Genomic DNA, 19,505 nt, shown 5'->3' on the forward strand with positions numbered 1-19,505 from the left:
ATGAAGTGCGATGTGTCACGAGAAAAAAATAAAAATCTCAGAATCGGTTGGAGAAGTAAAAGCGTTCCAAAGTTATTACCACATAAAGTGATAAAAAATAAGTATGGTCAGGAAGGTGAAAAATGATGGCGAGGAAGGGGTTAATTCCCCTAATTGCTAGAGGCAGGCTGGCCCGTCAGACTTCTGGTAGAGAACACAACAGTGACTTGAAGCCAGAAAGCTCCATATCACAGTAACCAGGTGACCACGGGAGGCAGCCAGTCACAAAAATGGCCGCTCGGGCTTAATCACGTGACTCTTACGTGTCCGCCCTGAGTCCTCTCTTCCTGTGTGGTGGCCTCTAACCCGGAAGTGACCGTGTACGACGAGTCGCTCGGCTCATACAGACAGCTCAGCATTAGCCCGGCTTCCTGCCTGCTAATTCATCAGTGACAGCCGCCCGTCCTCTCCGCCACAATGAACACAGTGCTGTCCAGGGCTAACTCTCTCTTCGCCTTCTCTCTGAGTGTTATGGCCGCTCTCACTTTCGGCTGTTTCATCACCACCGCTTTCAAAGACCGAGTGGTGCCTGTGAACATCCACGTCTCCCGGGTGACGCTGTGAGTACTGGCCGTGCGGCTCCGGCGTGCAGGCTGCCCGTCCTGTCATATGCTCTTAAAGGGGGACTCCACTTGAGTGTCCTGGTGTGAGGTCCTCGAGCTGAAAGTCCACTTCCCAGAATGCATTGTTCTGGTGCATGCTGTTGTCCCTGCTGTGCTGACATGGTGCCCACTGCTACTTTAACTTGGTGCCAGCTACTGGAGGGTGATACTATGGGCACCAGGGCTCGTAGACCCCGACCAGTGTCTCTGTGATGGAGACTGCTCCAGCTGTAGCATCTGGCCGTCACTGGTGCCACTAAGGAGAGCGATACTATGGGCACCGGGGCTCTAGACCCCGACTATGAGAATGTAGCATCTGGCCGTCACTGGTGCCAGTAATGGGAGCGATACTATGGGCACCGGGGCTCTAGACACCGACTATGAGAATGTAGCATCTGGCCGTCACTGCTGCCAGTAATGGGAGCGATACTATGGGCACCGGGGCTCTAGACACCGACTATGAGAATGTAGCATCTGGCCGTCACTGGTGCCAGTTACTGGAGGATGGTGCTATGGGCACCGGGGCTCATAGACACCGACCAGTGTCCCAGTGATGGAGACTGCTCCAGCTGTAGCATCTGGCAGTCACTGGTGCCACTAAGGAGAGCGATACTATGGGCACCGGGGCTCTAGACCCCGACTATGAGAATGTAGCATCTGGCCGTCACCGGTGCCAGTAATAGAAGTGATACTATGGGCACCTGGGCTCGTAGACCCCGACCAGTGTCTCTGTGATGGAGATAGCTCTTGTTGTAGCATCTGATCGTCTCTGGTGCCAGTAATTAGATCAATACTATGGGCACCGGGGCTCATAGACCCCGACCAGTATCCCAGTGATGGAGATAGCTCCAGCTTTAGCATCCGATCGTCTCTGGTGCCACTAAGGAGAGCGATACTATGGGCACCGGGGCTCATAGACACCCACCATGAGCATGTAGCATCTGGCCGTCACTGGTGCCACTAAAGAGAGCGATACTATTGGCACCAGGGCTCATAGACCCCGACCAGTGTCTCTTGTTGTAGCATCTGACCGTCACTGGTGCCAGTAATGGGAGTGATACTATGGGCACCAGGGCTCGTAGACCCTGACCAGTGTCCCAGTGATGGAGATAGCTCTTGTTGCAGCATCTGATCGTCTCTAGTGCCAGTAATGGGAGTAATTGTTGCCTTGGTAAAAACATTTAGGAATTTTCTTAAAAAAGGTTTAGTTTTCTTCACTGTTTGACACTTACCCAGAAAACCTGCCTCCAGATGTGCGGGTGCATTATCCCATGTCACCGGATACAGGGAAGGGGCAGATAAATACAGAAATTGTATGAGGATGAGTATTCTTTTAGAAGTCCTTCTGACCACATGGCACAAATACTGTGGACTTTGAAGTCCCCAGCAGGCCCATCATGCTACAGAAATGCCCCAGGTCTTCTCCTTGCTTTCCACCCTTCATTGTTTTTGCTGTGGATTTGCATTGAAATCCATGGTGGATTTTTTTCTTCTGTGTCTCGACTTTGCCGATGCAATGGAAAGAGCGGAAATCTACAGCAAAATCCACAAGATGTCTCTTGCTGCTGTGGATTTTGACCTGATAGACTGCGACAAATCTGCAGAGGACCTGCTCCTGGTGACCATGCTCTGAGGGAGCTCCCTCTCTAACTCCATCGGCTACCGCTAATGCGATTGGAGGGTGCAGATGGTTGCCATGGCACCCAGAAGCCTTTGGACCTGCCGTGTACGGAGCCTATGAGGCCTATGCCCCAGACGGGGTCTCATAGGCAACTGTAAGTGTGAAACCGACCGTTTCGCTGCAGTACAATACAGTATTTGTTGGAAAGTAAACAATGAAAAAAAAGTGTTTTATAAAAATAAGAGTTTCAAGTGAAAATCATCAAGCCATTTATGAATATATAAAAATAGCAGCAAAAAATGGTCCTAAAGATCGGCTCTATAAAAATGTCACATGATCTACCCATCAGGTGAACACTGTAAAAACGTAAGAACGGCGCCAGAACACCGCGCCTCCCAAACAGTGTCATGTCAAGTGATCCCATCATCTCATTCCTTTACAAGACCATGACGTTAATAAATAGCAACCTATGGCTCAATATAGAATACTACCTTATTTCATAGTAATAGATTAATGTTTGTCTATTATTTCTTTATTATTTTGTTAATTATCTGTAACAACTTAAACGAAAATACAAATGCAACCAATCATTCTACCAATAATGTATTGTAACAACTTGACAAGAAATGACAAATTTATGTTTCTAACTATAAATTACTTTTATGTTTAAGGCTACTTTCACACTTGCGTTTGGGGTTCCGCTTGTTTGAAGGCTCTCACAAGCGCCCCGAACGGATCCTTTCATCCCCAATGCATTCTGAATGAATAAGGATCCGCTCAGAATGCATCAGTTTGGCTCCGTTCCGCCTCCATTCCGCTCAGCAGGCGGACACCAAAACGCTGCTTGCAGCGTTTTGGTGTCCACCTGGCCGTGCGGAGCCAAACGGATCCGTCCTTACTTACAATGCAAGTCAATGGGGACGGATCCTTTTGACGTTGACACAATATGGTGCTAATATAAACGGATCTGTCCCCCATTGACTTTCAATGTAAAGTCAGGAGTCCCTATTAATATACCATCGGATCGGAGTTTTCTCCAATCCGATAGTATATTTTAACTTGAAGCTTCCCCATCACCATGGGAACGCCTCTGTTAGAATATACCATCGGATTTGAGTTAGATCGTGAAAACTCAGATCTGACAGTATATTCTAACACAGTGATGGGGTCGCTTCAAGTTAGAATATACTAAGAACTGTGTACATGACTGCCCCCTGCTGCCTGGCAGCACCCGATCTCTTACAGGGGGCTGTGATCCGCACAATTAACCACCCTCCCTCCCCAGTATTAAAAGCATTGCTGGCCAGTGCGCCCCCCCCCTCCCTCCCCAGTATTAAAAGCATTGCTGGCCAGTGCGCCCCCCACTCCCTCCCCAGTATTAAAAGCATTGGTGGCCAGTACTGTTTTACACTTACCCAGAAACCTGCCTCCAGATGTGCGGGGGCATTATCCCATATCGTCGGATACAGGGAAGGGGCATTATCCCATATCGTCGGATACAGGGAAGGGGCATTATCCCATATCGTCGGATACAGGGAAGGGGCATTATCCCATATCGCCGGATACAGGGAAGGGGCATTATCCCATGTCGCCGGATACAGGGAAGGGGCATTATCCCATGTCGCCGGATACAGGGAAGGGGCATTATCCCATGTCGCCGGATACAGGGAAGGGGCATTATCCCATGTCGCCGGATACAGGGAAGGGGCATTATCCCATGTCGCCGGATACAGGGAAGGGGCATTATCCCGGATGTTATCGGTATAGGCTAGGGGTAAAACCAGGGTCTGTAGAGATGCTACACACGTTCTTCCCATGTTTCAGTCCAGCAGATGTTAATGTATCACCCTTCACAATGCAGAGGGTTAAACCTGCTGCCGTGGAATACCAATAGATCCCCTTGTGGGTAGATCCGTCCACAGCATCGGGTGAAAGGCGCCTGACATCACCATCTGTAATGTTTCCTTTCCTTGTCTTGCAGAGAGAATGTGGAAGATTTCACTGGCCCCAGAGAGAAGAGTGACCTGGGATTCCTCATATTTGATATAAATGCAGATATCCTTTCTTTTTTACAGAGCTGAGTGATTTTATGTTTTTTTTTTTTTAAGCTTCTCTTTTTTTATGCTTTTCCTGAATATTGAGAAACCTGATAACACATTCTGCAGGCACAAGGTTCTATTTGCTCTCGCTATGGCTGCCAGAATTAGCCCTGCAGCCAGTCTGTTCCTGGAAAATGGATTTTAGTTTGAAGTGACATGAAGTTGTAGTCTCTAGGTATGGTACTACTACTTACCTGCTTGTCAGTTTTAGCTATGTTCCATTGGGGCACAGCTATGTCAGTGACTACAGCTTAGCTGCATTGTCTAATGGGAGTCTGAGGTAGTCTGACAAATGCCTACTTGCCCTATCAGAGGCTGCTGCTCTGCCATTCCCCATGCTTTAAATTGCAGCTCTGCTTCTTTAGATGAGGTCCATGCACGGAATGCTGATTTACGGTTATTGGCTCCTAAACTGGTGAGAAAGATATGATCCAGTAGATATGCCATAGATGTACTTAAATACCAGTTCTTCCCTTAGCGAGGCCTACTGGATCTTAAAGGGGTTGTTCAGGTTCAGAGCTGAACCCGGACATAACCTCTTCTTCACCCAGGCAGCCCCCTTGAGATGAGCATCGGAGTATTTCATACTCTGATACACCCCCTTTCCCTGCGCTGAACCGTGCAGGGCAAGGGCTTTTTCATCCAGTAACGTACCGGGTCTCCGATACAGCGCAGGGCAAGGGAGTAAATGCTCATCTCAGAGGGGCTAACTGTGTGGAATAGGGGATATGTCCAGATTCATCTCTGACCCCGGAAAACCTCTTTAACAGGATCGTAGAGATCTGTCTATGTCATACGTACAGATCAGCTTCGTAAAACTAAGGCTACTTTCACACTGGCGTTTTGGCTTTCCGTTTGTGAGATCCGCCATGGGCTCTCACAAGCTGTCCAAAACGGATCAGTTTTGCTCTAATGCATTCTGAATGGAAAAGAATCCACTCAGAATGCATCAGTTTGGCTCCGTTCCGCTTTGGAGGCGGTCACCGAAACGCCGCTTGCGTCTGTCTGACGAAACTGAGCCAAACGGATCCGTCCTGACACACAATGTATTTCAATGGGGACGGATCAGTTTTCTCTGGCACAATAGAAAACGGATCCGTGCTCTTTTGACTTTCAATGGTGTTCAAGAAGGATCCGTTTTGGCTATGTTACAGATAATACAAACGGATCCGTTCTGAACAGATGCAGACGGTTGTATTATCTGAACGGATGCGTTTGCAGATCCATGACGGATCCGCACCAAACGCGAGTGTGGAAGTAGCCTAACAATTATGGCATTGATGAGGATTTTACAGAGTCAAAGGTTACAAGACACCCTTTTATTTCAGAAACAAAAGGGAAAATTAAATATCTCAATACCCCAGCAAGTAATGGGTGCGGAGGCCTATCTTTTAGGCTATGTCTGGAAAATAGCCACCATCTTGAAAGCTGCCATATTGGATGAGGGGCACATTTTTCCAATGGGAAGGGGGTCATGTAGCCTATCAGAGAAGACTTAAAATTTTCTCAGAAATCAGTTGCTGCAATCAGATTTGAAATATCTCATGTGGTTGAAATGTTATCAACACAGAAAGTTGAAACAACTGGGAACATTCCCTGGTGAACACAGAACTTTAAACTTTTGAACTTCCTGTGTTGATAACTTTTGAACCACAAGACATATTGCAAATCTGATTGAGGCAATGTATTTCTGAGAAAATTCCGGTCTTCTTTGATATGCTACATGGCCCCCTTCCTATTGGAAAAATTTGCCCTTGATCCAATATGGTGGCTTTCAAGATGGCAGCCATGTTTAAGACCCCACCCATTACTGGCTGGTGTATTCAGATACTTAATTTTCCTTTTGTTTTAGAAATAAAAGGGTGTCCTGAGACTTTTGACTCCCCCTGTATAAAGGATACTCCCGATTGAAAGCTCCTGGTTTCAGCAATTGTCACCTTTTTGAAGGGCCGATCGGTAGATAAAAATCTCCATTAGTTATAAAGTGTGTATTAATTTCCCAATTATTATTTTGGGGTTTATAATACATTGATCCGTTGATGTTGCTCATCTAGACGGGCCTTCTGTCATTTATAAATGCATTGTCATGAAATAATACAGTTTTTCTTAATAAACCTACATTTGCAACCGATATTTGACTGGAACGTCAAGCAGTTGTTCATATATCTCTCGGCAGAGTACGCAACTAAGAGTAATGTAAGTATTGTGTTCCCACCAAATGGGTGACCACATAGACCATAGATAAACCATTTGTTCCAGCACACAATGGCACGATGACCTCTCTTTTTGAAAGTAACCATTTCTAATTGACTAGACTTGTAGCCTATCAAAAGATGGCCACATCGGGATCCTGTTGGGTAAAATACAGCTATGTTTCTTTATTCCGTGTTAGAAAAATAATTTGCATATAGAAATATGTTTTATAATGTTAAATGGATCTGAAATTTAAAAGGGATATCCACTTTGGCCAATCCCCACTTTTTGGAAGTGTCCCCTTACACTAAACTGATCACAAATGGATCCACTGTAATCCACAAGGAAGCCTGACTGTAATTGTTTTAATTTGCTGCAGTCCCACTAAAGGGGAAAAATGTTCTGTGGGCTACAGATGTTAATGACCTAGTCTTTGGATAGGTAATCAATATCAGATGGCCGGGGGACCTAAAGAACCCTAATAAACAGTCAGCCTTGGTCCTTTAAAAGCAAATAAGGACGTAAGAGTTCTCCTGGGCTTTACCTGAATTCTGTTTCATCTAACTTGTGGAAGGAATATAGTTTGAGCAGTACCCACCCTTCAATTGCACCGCTGACTCTGTTATCCTGATTGTGATCGCATGACCTCCCGACTGGCTTCAGGCTCTTTCGACCAGGTCCTGAATGGAAATGATCCTGTGTCCGCCTATTAGCACGCAGATAAACAGGAGCACATCCAGTTGAGACCTCAGCTTAAGAGACAGTCAGGAGTACTGCTTAAACGCTCTTCCTTCCACAGGTTAGCAGAAAAATAAAATGTTGGCAAAGCCCCAGAGAACCCTTTTAATAGAACAGACCCTAACAGCTCCCTGTACTATCTCAAAGATATGTACCATTGATTATAGTTAAAAAAAAAAAAAAAAAAAAATGAAAAGGCAATTGACATTAGAACAATGTAATACCAATAGAAAAAAAGTAAGAATTAGTCTTAACGGTAATTGTATTTCCAGGAGTCCGACATGACAGCACCACATGGAGGATGTCTTCCCGCCCACTATTGGGACAGAGAACAGATAAAGGTTAAAAGTCCAACCCCACACACACTAGTGTTTTTTAAATTATCACCCAATAATCGATATCTACTGAAACCCCTTTCAAACAAAATAATAGTGAAATAATAACCTTAAAGGGGAATTAGGTAAGGTTCTCGGGTGGTTAGGCTTGAATTTCACCTAACCTACGGGCCAATGTTATCACCACTAGAAAGACAGACTGTTTTTTGGGATAGATGTCTCAAACCGCTATCTTGCATAGGTTCAAAGGGTTCCTTTATTTAAACCATTGAGAACTATTGTTTGGTCCCAGGGAGGGACTGAGGATTTCAGAGTTGGCCTGATCCTTATGGTCGCTTTTATAAACCTGCGTATCCATCTATTTTCTGCCAGAGAACAGTTTAGAAACCAGCTCAAGGCTGCTATCTGGACTGTTAGGGTGCTTGGTCTAAGACCCCTATCAAAGCTATCTTGTAGAAAGTTCAGGATTTCCACCAAACTCGGAAGCAGCAGATTTCCGTTTCTCAATGCTATCCATGAGCAGAATTTCTTTCCAAATTTTATTATAGATGGCAGCGGTTACTTGTTTATGGGCTTTTTGAAGGGTTGATATTACATTGTCCGAAAACCCTTGTAATTTTAATAAGTCCTTTTCAGAAGCCACGCTGTTAACTTTAGCCTGCCTATTTCCGGGTTCCAAATTGGACCCTTAGACAGCAGATCTGGTCTCGGGGGAAGCGCTATCAAATCTTCCAAGGCCAACGAGGTTAGGACAAGAAACCGCGCTTTTTTTGGCCACAACGGGGCTATTAAAATCACTTTTGATGACCCCATCCTGATTTTTCACAGAATAGCTGGAATTAGAGGGAACGGGGAAAAAGTATAGGCCAGCTTCATATCCCATCTCTGGGACAAGGTGTCTATCGCAGTCGGGTGGTCTGCTGGGTCCCGGGAGAAGAAGTTATTTGTTTGAGTATTTTTTCCGTGTGGCAAAAAGGTCTATTTCGGGATATCCCCGCTTCATTGTTAAATCCAGGAAAACCTGTTTGTTTAGGGACCACTCGCTTGGGTCTAGGTAATGCCCGCTGAGAAAATCTGCTGAAATTGATAGGATTTTCTCCTCTACCCAAGAAAAAATCCTGTTAGGGAGACTCTGAAGTAGAGGGTATCTTGTCCCCCCTTGGTGTTTGAGAAACACGACCGTCGTCATGTTGTCCGAAAAAATTCTTATGTGCTGACCCAGCAGACGATCCTGACCCTGTTGCAGAGTCTGCCAAATTGCTCGGAGCTCTCGTTAATTTGTGGATTTCCCCTTTATCTCTTGATCCCAACTTCCTTGGTAGCAATGATTTCCAATCATTGCCCCCCATCCCTGCTGACTGGCATCTGTTGTTACAACGATATAGAGGCTTGGGTTCTAGGCAAATCCTTTTGACAGGTTTTCCATTCTATCCACCCGAGCGTCGTCTTTTATGAAAAATTTTTGATTTAAGGATTGCTGGTTCCCATCCCAATGGTTCCCAACAGAGAGGATCATCTTCTGAAGCGATCTTGTGTGATACTGGCTCCATGGCACTGTCATGATACAAACTGTCATCAGGCCTAGGACGCTCGTTGCCTCTGATTGTACAAACTGATTTCTTTAGAAAAATTCCTATTTTTGCTATCAGATTTGCCTGTCTTTTCTCTGAAAGGAAGGATTTTTGCACTGTAGAATCTTGTACAGTTCCCTAGGAAATGTTTCTGGTATCGGGTGATTTTCCCCAATTTAGTATCCGCCTAGGTCTTGTAAGAGAGAAATCACGGTCTGAGTATGATCGACTAACATGTGCACGGAGTCTGCAATTAGAAGAAAGTCGTCCAGATATGGTACAATTTTTATTCCTTTTAACCCCCGCCTTTTACCTTTACAGCAAATCTTAAGTATTTCTGGTAATCTGGGTGAATTGGCACATGGTAATATGCATCCTACAGATCTAGGGTGCACTTTACCGCTCCTGGAGGAATAGTAGATCTGATAGACTCCATCTTGAAGCGTCAATATTTTATTGAATTGTTAAGAAGTTTCATATTTATTATGGTCCTGAACGAACCATCCGGTTTCCTTACAAGAAACAGTCTTGAGTAATACCCTTTGCCTTCCTGATGTTTTGGGACTTGAATCACCGCACCTAGATTTTTTTTAATTTTGTGACGTCTTCAATCAGATTTCTTTAAATTGTATTTTCTCCATACCAATTCAGCAAATATTTTTGATGAGGAATTTACAAAAATTCGATTTTGTAGCCTCCCTGTATGATTTGAAGCGCCCATGGGTTTTGAGTTATCTGGCGCCATGCTGGGAGAAATAATTTTAGTCTTCCTCCCACCGGCATGTCGTCATTTTTTGTTTTGGTAAAAAATCCCTCCCTTTTTCTCCTTTCGCATAAGATGATAATCTTCCTGATTTTCCCTTGTCTTTATATGTTAGATTTTTTTTGTTGGAACTTCCTACGAAAAAACGTTTTTTTTTTTGTTAGTTTTTTTTGGTGCTTTTCTTCCCGAAAGCCTTTCTTTTTGTCTGAGGCATTTTCAAGGATATTGTCTAATACCAGGCCGAAAACATAAGCCCCCGAGAAGGGAATCGCACATTATTTATTTTTAGACGCCAGGTCGTCTGACCAATTTTTTTAGCCATAAGGCTCTTCTTGCCGTATTTAGAAGGGCTCTATTTTTTGCCGCAAACCTGACTGACTCTGCCGATGAATCCGCTACGAATGCAGTCGCCATTATCAGGAGAGAAATAGATTCCAGTATATCCTCCCTGGGAGTCCCAATTTTTAAATGGTTTTTAACTGGGTCAACCACAAAAGCATGGACCTTGCCACCGAGGTAGCGGCAATGTTGGTAGAGACTAAGGCCTCCTGCACTTGACCGTATGGCTTTTTTAGTGTTTTGCAGTCCGTTTTTTACAGATCAGTTCTGTTTTCCGTTCCGTTTTTCTGTTCCGTTTTTCCGTATGGCATATACAGTATACATTAATTACATAGAAGAAATTGGGCTGGGCATAACATTTTCAATAGATGGTTCCGCAAAAACCGAACGGATACGGAAGACATACGGAGTACATTCCTTATGTGTTCTGTTTTTTTTTGCGGACCCATTGACTTGAATGGAGCCACAGAATGTGATTTGCGGGCAATAATAGGACATGTTCTATCTTTCAACGGAATGGAAATACGGAAACGAAATGCATATGGAGTACATTCCGTTTTTTTTGCGGAGCCATTGAAATAAATGGTTCTGTATACGGAACGCAAAAAAAATGGCCCGTAAACCGGAAAAAAAAAGGAGGCCTAAGGCTGCCGATGTCTCCCACGTTTTTCTTAAGAGACCGTCCACCTTTCAATCCATTGGTTCTTTTAGCTGGGATGAATCTTCAAAAGGAATAGCCGTTTTTCTAGCCACAGGAATATCTATTTTCGGGATTTCTTCCCACAATTTTGTCTCCTGTTTATCAAAGGCTAGACGATTCTTAAATTCCCTGGGAATAAAGTCTTTTTTTCCCCATCTTCCCATTCTTCTAAAATCATTTGTTTTAGACTAGAATTTATAGGGAAAATTTTTATATTTTTTTGCTATAAAAGAGGACCTTTCACTAGAATAAAAAATCTAAACTAACTATGCAGACATGTAGAGCGGCGCCCAGGGATCCCCCTGCACTTACTGTTATACCTGGGCGCCGCTCCGTTCTCCCGGTATAGGCTCCGGTATCTTCATAGTTAGGCTCCACCCAGTTGAGCCTGCCGGCGTCTCCTTCTCCCAGGCTGTAGCGCTGGCCAATCGCAGCGCTCAGCTCATAGAGAAAAAAAAGCCTCTCGGGCTATGAGCTGAGCGCTGCGATTGGCCAGCGCTACAGCATGGGAGAAAGAGACGCCGGCAGGCTCAACTGGGTGGAGCCTAACTATGAAGATACCGGAAGCTATACCGGGCGAACGGAGCGGCGCCCTGGTATAACAGTAAGTGCAGGGGGATCCCTGGGCGCCGCTCTACATGTCTGTATAGTTAGTTTAGATTATTTTATTCTAGTGAAAGGTCCTCTTTAAGCCTGCAAACATTTCGTCCTGAACTGATCTTTTTTGTTGTTCGTCTTCTATGTCCGTAGTTTCCTGAATGGCAGTGAGAAGAGAGTCCATATCATCTGATGAGAAGCAGTATTTCCACTGCTCATCATAGGGTGTGGAGGGTAAAGAATCTATTTCTTCTTCATCTCCTTTGTCCAACTGAGTATATTGTCCATGTCCGGAATCTAAGACCTCTCTCTAGGTTTCTTGGGGTATGACCGATAATTGGAGGGAGTACAAGGGATGTCACAGATGCTTTTACTACTTCCCTTATAATTGCTCTAAGGTCCGTTAAGAGAGAAGGCTGTTCTTTCATTATTTTATTGATACAATTCGCGCATAATTTTTTTGCATATGTATCTTGAAGCCTTTTGTTGCAGGTAACACATATTTTAGGCTTCGTTTTAGGTTCCACCTTATGAGTAGTCTCTTTGTCCACCTAGGAAACATGACAAGCATTTTTTTTTTGAAATATTATTACTATAATTTTTTATTTTTTTTATTTTTAAACCAAGTCTGGTTTTCTACTCGCATGACCCTGGACAGGAGTCTCTGGGGATTGCTCCATTTTACTTCCGGCTGCCTTTACTTGACTCGTGCAGCCCTAGCGATTGTGGCGCGATGAAGAGGAGCAAGCCTGGAGCCGAGAGCCCCACCGGGGTTGTGGCTACCGATTCCCCAGCCCGCGGCCTCCGTATATTCTGACCTTGAAAACCAGCCACTTTTGGCCGTCAGATACCGGAAGGGCTGGGGAAGCTAAGGGACCCCCAGTTTAGGAGGTTTTAGCCGGGCGTCAAGAGGAGGAGACCTCATCTCTGCCCCGTCCATTATTGGAACAGGAAAAACATTGGTGTGTGTGGTGCTGTCATGGAGGAACGTCCTGGAAAAGAAATGAAACCTATATAAATTAAATCACGTGATCACAAATAGCAATATTTCCATAACCGATTGTGCAAAAAGTGACAACTTAATTATGGTGAATGAGACTTTTTTTTAAATTCATTTTGCCCATAATTTAGATTGATCTAAATAATCTAATGTTCCCCAAAATGGAGCCCAAACTTTTACAACGCTTCCTTTTAAAACAAGGCCTTATACGGCTGTAAGTCACTGTAAACATAATGCTCTGACTGCTGAGATACTGTGGGGTGAAGGCGAGGGCGTCTGTCAGCAGATTTGTACCTATGAAACTGGCTGACCTGTTACATGTGCACTTGGCAGCTGAAGACATCTGTGTTGGTCCCATGATCATATGTGTCCGCATTACTGAGAAAAATGATGTTTTAATGTATGCAAATGAGCCTCTAGGAGCAACGGGGGCGTTACCATTACACCTAGAGGCTCAGCTCTCTCAAACTGCCATGCCCTCTCCACTTTGACAGGACCAGGCAGTGTAAACCTCATCATGCCTGGCCCTGTCAAAGTGCAGAAGTTGCGTCAGAGAGCTGAGCCTCTAGGTGCAACGGTAACACCACCGTTGCTCCTAGAGGCTCATTTGCAAGTATTAAAACATCACTTTTTTCAGCAATGCGGACACATATGAACATGGAACCAACTCAAATGCCTTCAGCTGCCAAGTGCACATGTAAGGCTACTTTCACATCAGCGTTTTTGCTGGATTAGCAAAAACGCTTCCGTCACCATAATACAACTGTCTGCATCCGTTATGAATGGATCCGGCTGTATTATCTCTAAAATAGCCATGACGGTGAAATAGCATGAAAGTCAATGGGGGACGGATCCGTTTTCTGTTGTGTTAGAGAAAACTGATCCGTCCCCATTGACTTACATTGTCTTGCAGCGTTATTCTGTCCGCGATGTGGACGCAACCATACAGAATGGAATGCATCCTGGTGCACTCTGTTTTGTCCCCATTGACAATTAATGGGGGCAAAACAGAAGCGTTTCCCCCCCCCCCCCCCCCCTTACTATTGAGATCATATGACGGATCTCAATAGCTGAAAGGGAGAGCGCATTTGTGAAGGTAGCCTAACACGTCAGCCTAACAAAGGCACAAATCTGCAGATATGGACCGCACTTGTATGAAGTTTCCCTCACCGCCTATACGGCCATATATGGCTGCATAATCATGTATTTCCTTCCCTGTGTAAATGTAGATTGTTTGGTATGTGGTGAAATCTATCAAATATTACCTTTATGATTTTACTCTAGGCTTTGAACCAGGTTGTGCTATGGGACAAGATCATCCTCCGGGGAGACAACCCAAAGTTGTCTTTAAAGGAGATGAAATCAAAGTATTTCTTCTTTGACGATGGAAACGGCCTGAAGTAAGCATCTGGAAAAAATATATTATTTTTATTAAAAAGTGCTCTGTTTGAGAAGCGAGTGCAAGAGATAAAATTTATAAGGTGAAGCCTGACAGAGAAAGCTGATGTCTGTTTACTCTTTGGCGCCAGAATGGTTAGTGATTGATTTGTGGTGACAGAAGGGTGGGTTCTGTGGAGGATCAAGATGTCAGAAGTACTTCAAAGCGGAGCTCTTTAATTATCATCGTCTTGTAGCGCAGTTTACTGAAATCACAAGTTCTGTCTTATTTCTTGTTGGAATCTAGACGTTAAAGTATTACAATCACCTTAAGATTGCTCCCTAATAGCAGAATTAGATCCCCTTATTGTTTTCAGTCATGGAGGATTCATTATATTAAAGGACATGGACAGCGTTGAAGTCAGATCTTTCTTTTATTGATTTAGATGTATTTTGGGCTAAAATAGCCCCAATTTTCATAATGGCTTTTTATGAAAAATGTTCTACCATTTAGCTTCTGCAGCTGTGGTAAATCCATAAGACTGACTGTCTGATGCCTTGGTTCCTCTCTGACCTCAATCTGCTCAGCTGATTTGACAACAATGAGCCGTCTAACAGATTTATCACAGAATGGCATTCTGCAGCTGCTGTGTAGTGTGAAGTCTAGAAGATGCAGAAGCTAAATGGTGCAAATTTTTTAAATAAAAACCTATTCTATCTTCCCCAAAGGTATAGACGCACATGAGGAACACACTCTAGCTCATATGTGTATGAGCTAGATCTGCAAAACACTTACGGATGTGTGAATGGACCCTAATAAAGATTGGGATCAGAGCAGAAGGCCCCAGTCTATAATGCCATATGGGTCATATAGAAATGGGGATTTCTGATCTGATAGCCTTTTTAACCTCTTAAGGCCTCTTTCACACTTGCGTTGTCCGGATCCGGCGTGCACTCCACTTGCCGGAATTACACGTCGGATCCGGAAAAACGCAAGTGAACTGAAAGCATTTAAAGACGCATCCGTCTTCAAAATGCGTTCAGTGTTACTATGGCAGCCAGGACGCTATTAAAGTCCTGGTTGCCATAGTAGTAGTGGGGAGCGGGGGAGCGGTAAACTTACAGTCCGTGCGGCTCCCGGGGCGCTCCAGAATGACGTCAGAGCGCCCCATGCGCATGGATGACGTGATCCATGTGATCACGTCATCCATGCGCCTGGGGGCGCCCTGACGTCACTCTGGAGCGCCCCGGGAGCCGCACGGACGGTAAGTATACTGCTCCCCCGCTCCCCGCTACACTTTACCATGGCTGCCAGGACTTTAGCGTCCCGGCAACCATAGTAACCATTCAGAAAAAGCTAAACGTCGGATCCGGCAATGCGCCGAAACGACGTTTAGCTTAAGGCCGGATCCGGATCAATGCCTTTCAATGGGCATTAATTCCGGATCCGGCCTTGCGGCAAGTGTTCCGGATTTTTGGCCGGAGCAAAAAGCGCAGCATGCTGCGGTATTTTCTCCGGCCAAAAAACGTTCCGTTCCGGAACTGAAGACATCCTGAACAGATTTCTCTCCATTTAGAATGCATTAGGATAATCCTGATCAGGATTCTTCCGGTATAGAGCCCCGACGACGGAACTCTATGCCGGAAGAAAAGAACGCAAGTGTGAAAGAGCCCTTACAGTCACGTTAAGATTGGGAAAAACCCTTCCAAAAATTTCACTTTTTTATTGTAGATATTTGTGTCTGTAAATCTTGTTGACACACAACTCGGGGGACACAATTGCGTTTTAACCCTTTAGGGACATAATTAATTTAGCCTTAGGAGTAGTGTTGAGCGAACTTCTGTTTTAAGTTCGGCATCTAAAGTTCGGCTTCCGGTTAGCGGAGAATCCCGATATGGATTCCGAATTCTGTTGTGGTCCGTGGTAGCGGAATCAATAATCGGCCATTATTGATTCCGCTACCACGGACCACAACGGAATTCGGAATCCATATCGGGATTCTCCGCTAACCGGAAGCCGAACTTTAGACGCCGAACTTAAAACAGAAGTTCGCTCAACACTACTTAGGACCAATAATATTTTCCCCCTTAACGTTTTCATTTTGTTCTTCAAATTTTTTTTTTAATTTGCAGGATTATTTGTAGGTTTTTGGGATCCATTTGGTGTGTGTGTATATATATATATATATATATATATATATATATATATATATATATATATATATATATATATATATATATATATATATATTTTTTTACATTAATTGGTGGATTTTTTTCACTGTGGTAAAAATAATTCAATTTTATTATCTGGGTCACTACGATAATAATGCCACATTTCTATATATTTTTACAGGTTTTTTTTCTCCTCCTGCAGCCTGCTCCCTCATTCTCCTCCAGATTGAAGGGGAAGGGGGAAGTATGGCAGAAATTCCCAGCAGCGTATCTCTTCAAGGTTTTTTTTATTGTATATTTAAATACATTCTTCAAAGGTTACAATCAACTAATGAAGGCCAGGAGCTTTAGCTCTTCATATCTATAAACTTTGTATTGTTTGAAAGCTGTCATTCCAAGCTTTCAGACAATACCAGAATGACAGCAATATGTACAGTACAGGGGAAGATATCACTGCTAGAAATCGGGATGCACTGAATGAAGCTGAAAGTTTTACACTCAACTATTCCCGACTTGATTTCTAACAGTGATATCTCCTCTGTTGTTTGGACTAATGCTGAATGTCAGCTTTTCAAACGCACAGTCGGTCATACAAAGAATGCAGTTTAGTTTAGCAATTTTCACGTAATAACAGATCATACTCTGCAGCAATATCTAAATGTTGTTTTCTTTTGGGCTAACTATGTTGTATTTTCCATTTCCAGGGGTAACAGGAATATCACGCTCACCCTTTCTTGGAACGTGGTCCCGAATGCTGGCATCCTACCGCTGGTCACAGGATCAGGGCACAAATCGATCCCATTCCCAGAAACCTACAAAACCCCAATGAGCTATTAAATTATTGCAACCTTTCCTACATTGAATTTTTTTATATATAAGTATGTTCCTGTACATCTTGAAAAAAAAAAAATTGCGCCTAATTTTCCTACCTAATGAAAGAAGAGTTTTATTTACAAAAAGGAAAAAAAAAAGCTACACTTTGCAATAAACCGCTTATTTGGAAATGTGTTCGCCACGTGGGTGAGAGCGCCCGTGTAAATGACAGTGAAAAGCCACAATTTTATTTTAAATTTATTTTGAGCAGGTCTTGGTCTTCCCAGAGGGAGGTAATAGACAGTCACATCCATCGGTTCGAAGCAATGCAACGTTATGTCCGCCGTGTTTTATTTTCTCCTCGGTTAATGACGGCTGAGCCTGTCGTTAACAGAATAAATGTGAACGTGTGTTATTTTATATTAGCATATTCATGTGGAAAAAATACAATGTCCGCAGTCCAGACACTGTTTTCAAATAAAACTATCCAACATGGTGTACAAGTCACGTGCGGGCCTGTTTCTTTCACACGTGAAAGAATATTGTGGGAATTCATTGGTAAATGCCATTCATATAATACACAAAAATTGTGTTTTTTCATAATGCTCACTGAGAATAAGCCTGCTGCCATACATCTTCATTAGCTGTGCCATGCTCTGTTCTCACCACGTCGGAATTAGGCCCCTTGCAGATTTAAAAGGGTTGTCTAGCTTCAGTAAGTGGCATTTATCATGTAGAGAAAGGTAATACAAGCCACTTACTAATGTACTGTGATTGTCCATATTGCTTCTTTTGCCGGCTGGATTAATTTTTCCGTCACATTATACACTGCTCGTTTCCATGGTTACAGACCACCCTGCAATCCATCAGTGGTGGTCGTGCTTGCATACTATAGGCAAAAGCGTCAGCCTCTCTGGGGGCCGGGATCATGGGAGCGCACATAGTCTGGTGCTTTTTGCCATATTGTGCAAGCACGACCACCACTGATGGATTGCAGGGTGGTCTGTAACCATGGAAACGAGTAGTGTATAATGTGATAGAAAAATAAATCCAGCCAGCAAATTAAGCAATATGGATAATAACAGTATATTAGTAAGTGGCTTGTATTAACTTTCTCTACATGATAAATGCCACTTACTGAAGTGAGACGACCCCTTTAAATCTTCAAGGGGAGTAATTCTGACGTGGTGAGAACAGATCAGAACATGAGACAACCCCTTTAAGATAAGATCGTCCATATTCTAGCCAGAAACAGACAAGTTTTTAAATGGTCTGCTCTTAGATGGAGTCTGTGTGCAGTCTGGTTTTCTTTCAGACCCATTCACTTGTAGCAGTGAGTGTTGCGGGAAATTTGGACCAAGATAGAACATGCTATGAGTTTCTCTAAATGAACCAATGATCCATGCGGAATATCTCCCAGAGAAGTGTATCCATTCACTTGAATAGGTCAGTGTTCAGTCTAGGTTCTGTCCATTCTAAACTTGGATAGCGTCTGCCTAAGTAGAAGCGGTAAGGCTGTATTAGACCTGCAGATTGGCAGGCGTTTGTCGGGATGGAAGTGTTCCTTCCCAGAAATCGCCTGGTCATTAGCGGAGGAGACCTCGGCTGTTACATGCAGCGGTCTCATCCACAGTCTAAGGGCTCGTTTACACAAACGTTTTTTGCGTTCCATATACAGGCCGTTTTTTGAGTTCCGTATACGGAACCAATTGTTTCAATGGTTCCCCCCCCCAAAAAAACGGAATGTACTCCGTATGCATTCTGTTTCCGTTCATAGATAGAAATGTCCTATTATTGCCCACAAATCACGTTCCGTGGCTCTATTCAAGTCAATGGGTCCGCAAAAAAAAAAACGGCACACATACGGAATGTACTCTGTATGGTTCCGCAAAAACGGAACGGGTACGGAAGACATCTATTGAAAATTTTATGCCCAGCCCAATTTTTTTTCTATGTAATTACTGTATACCGTGTATGCCATACGGAAAAACTGAATGCAACCGGAAACACTACTGGAACAAAAAACGGCCTGCAAAACACCAAAAAAGCCATACGGTTGCGTGAACAAGCCCTAAGGAGGAGTGATTGCTTATGCCATCGCTTGTCCCCATACTGAACACTGTTTGCCGGCAGCAGTGTGCGATTAGACACCACAATCTGCCGCCGGCAAACAAGGATTTTTAAACCTGTTGAAAGTGCTTGAAGCCATAACAGCCCCATTCATATGAACTGGTTTTCACTCACTGAAATTGAAATGAATGGGAAGCATAAAAAACAGATCCGTACGTGTTTTTTTGTGCATTTTCCGCGTCAAAAACCACAAGCTAAAATGCAGTTTTGTATTGAAGTAAACAGCCATTGGTTAAAAAAGTGTTAAAAAAAATAAAATATAATAAAAAAAGTGTCAAAAACTGCACGAATAGCACAAAAAAATAAATTTGATTCCTCACTGAATTTTGTAGGTCGATTTTCAAAATCTATCTTGTGAAAATACCCTAAGAGCTTGTTCACATGGCCGTGTGAAGCCCCTGCAGTCCGCAATG

At 43.7% G+C, this 19,505-nt stretch overlaps 1 protein-coding gene across 1 annotated transcript; it reads left to right on the forward strand.

The window, feature by feature from the left end:
* The first annotated feature begins 330 nt into the window (after positions 1-330).
* On the forward strand, positions 331-17,469 carry SPCS3 (signal peptidase complex subunit 3). Its single transcript, XM_040418694.1, has 5 exons — positions 331-599; positions 4,244-4,317; positions 6,481-6,557; positions 13,882-13,997; positions 16,854-17,469. The coding sequence occupies exons 1-5, from the start codon at positions 457-459 to the stop codon at positions 16,984-16,986; spliced, it is 543 nt and encodes a 180-aa protein (XP_040274628.1). The 5' UTR covers positions 331-456; the 3' UTR covers positions 16,987-17,469.
* Positions 17,470-19,505: the final 2,036 nt, after the last annotated feature.

Source organism: Bufo bufo, chromosome 2 (genome assembly GCF_905171765.1).
Source record: "Bufo bufo chromosome 2, aBufBuf1.1, whole genome shotgun sequence".
Lineage (NCBI taxonomy): Eukaryota > Metazoa > Chordata > Amphibia > Anura > Bufonidae > Bufo > Bufo bufo.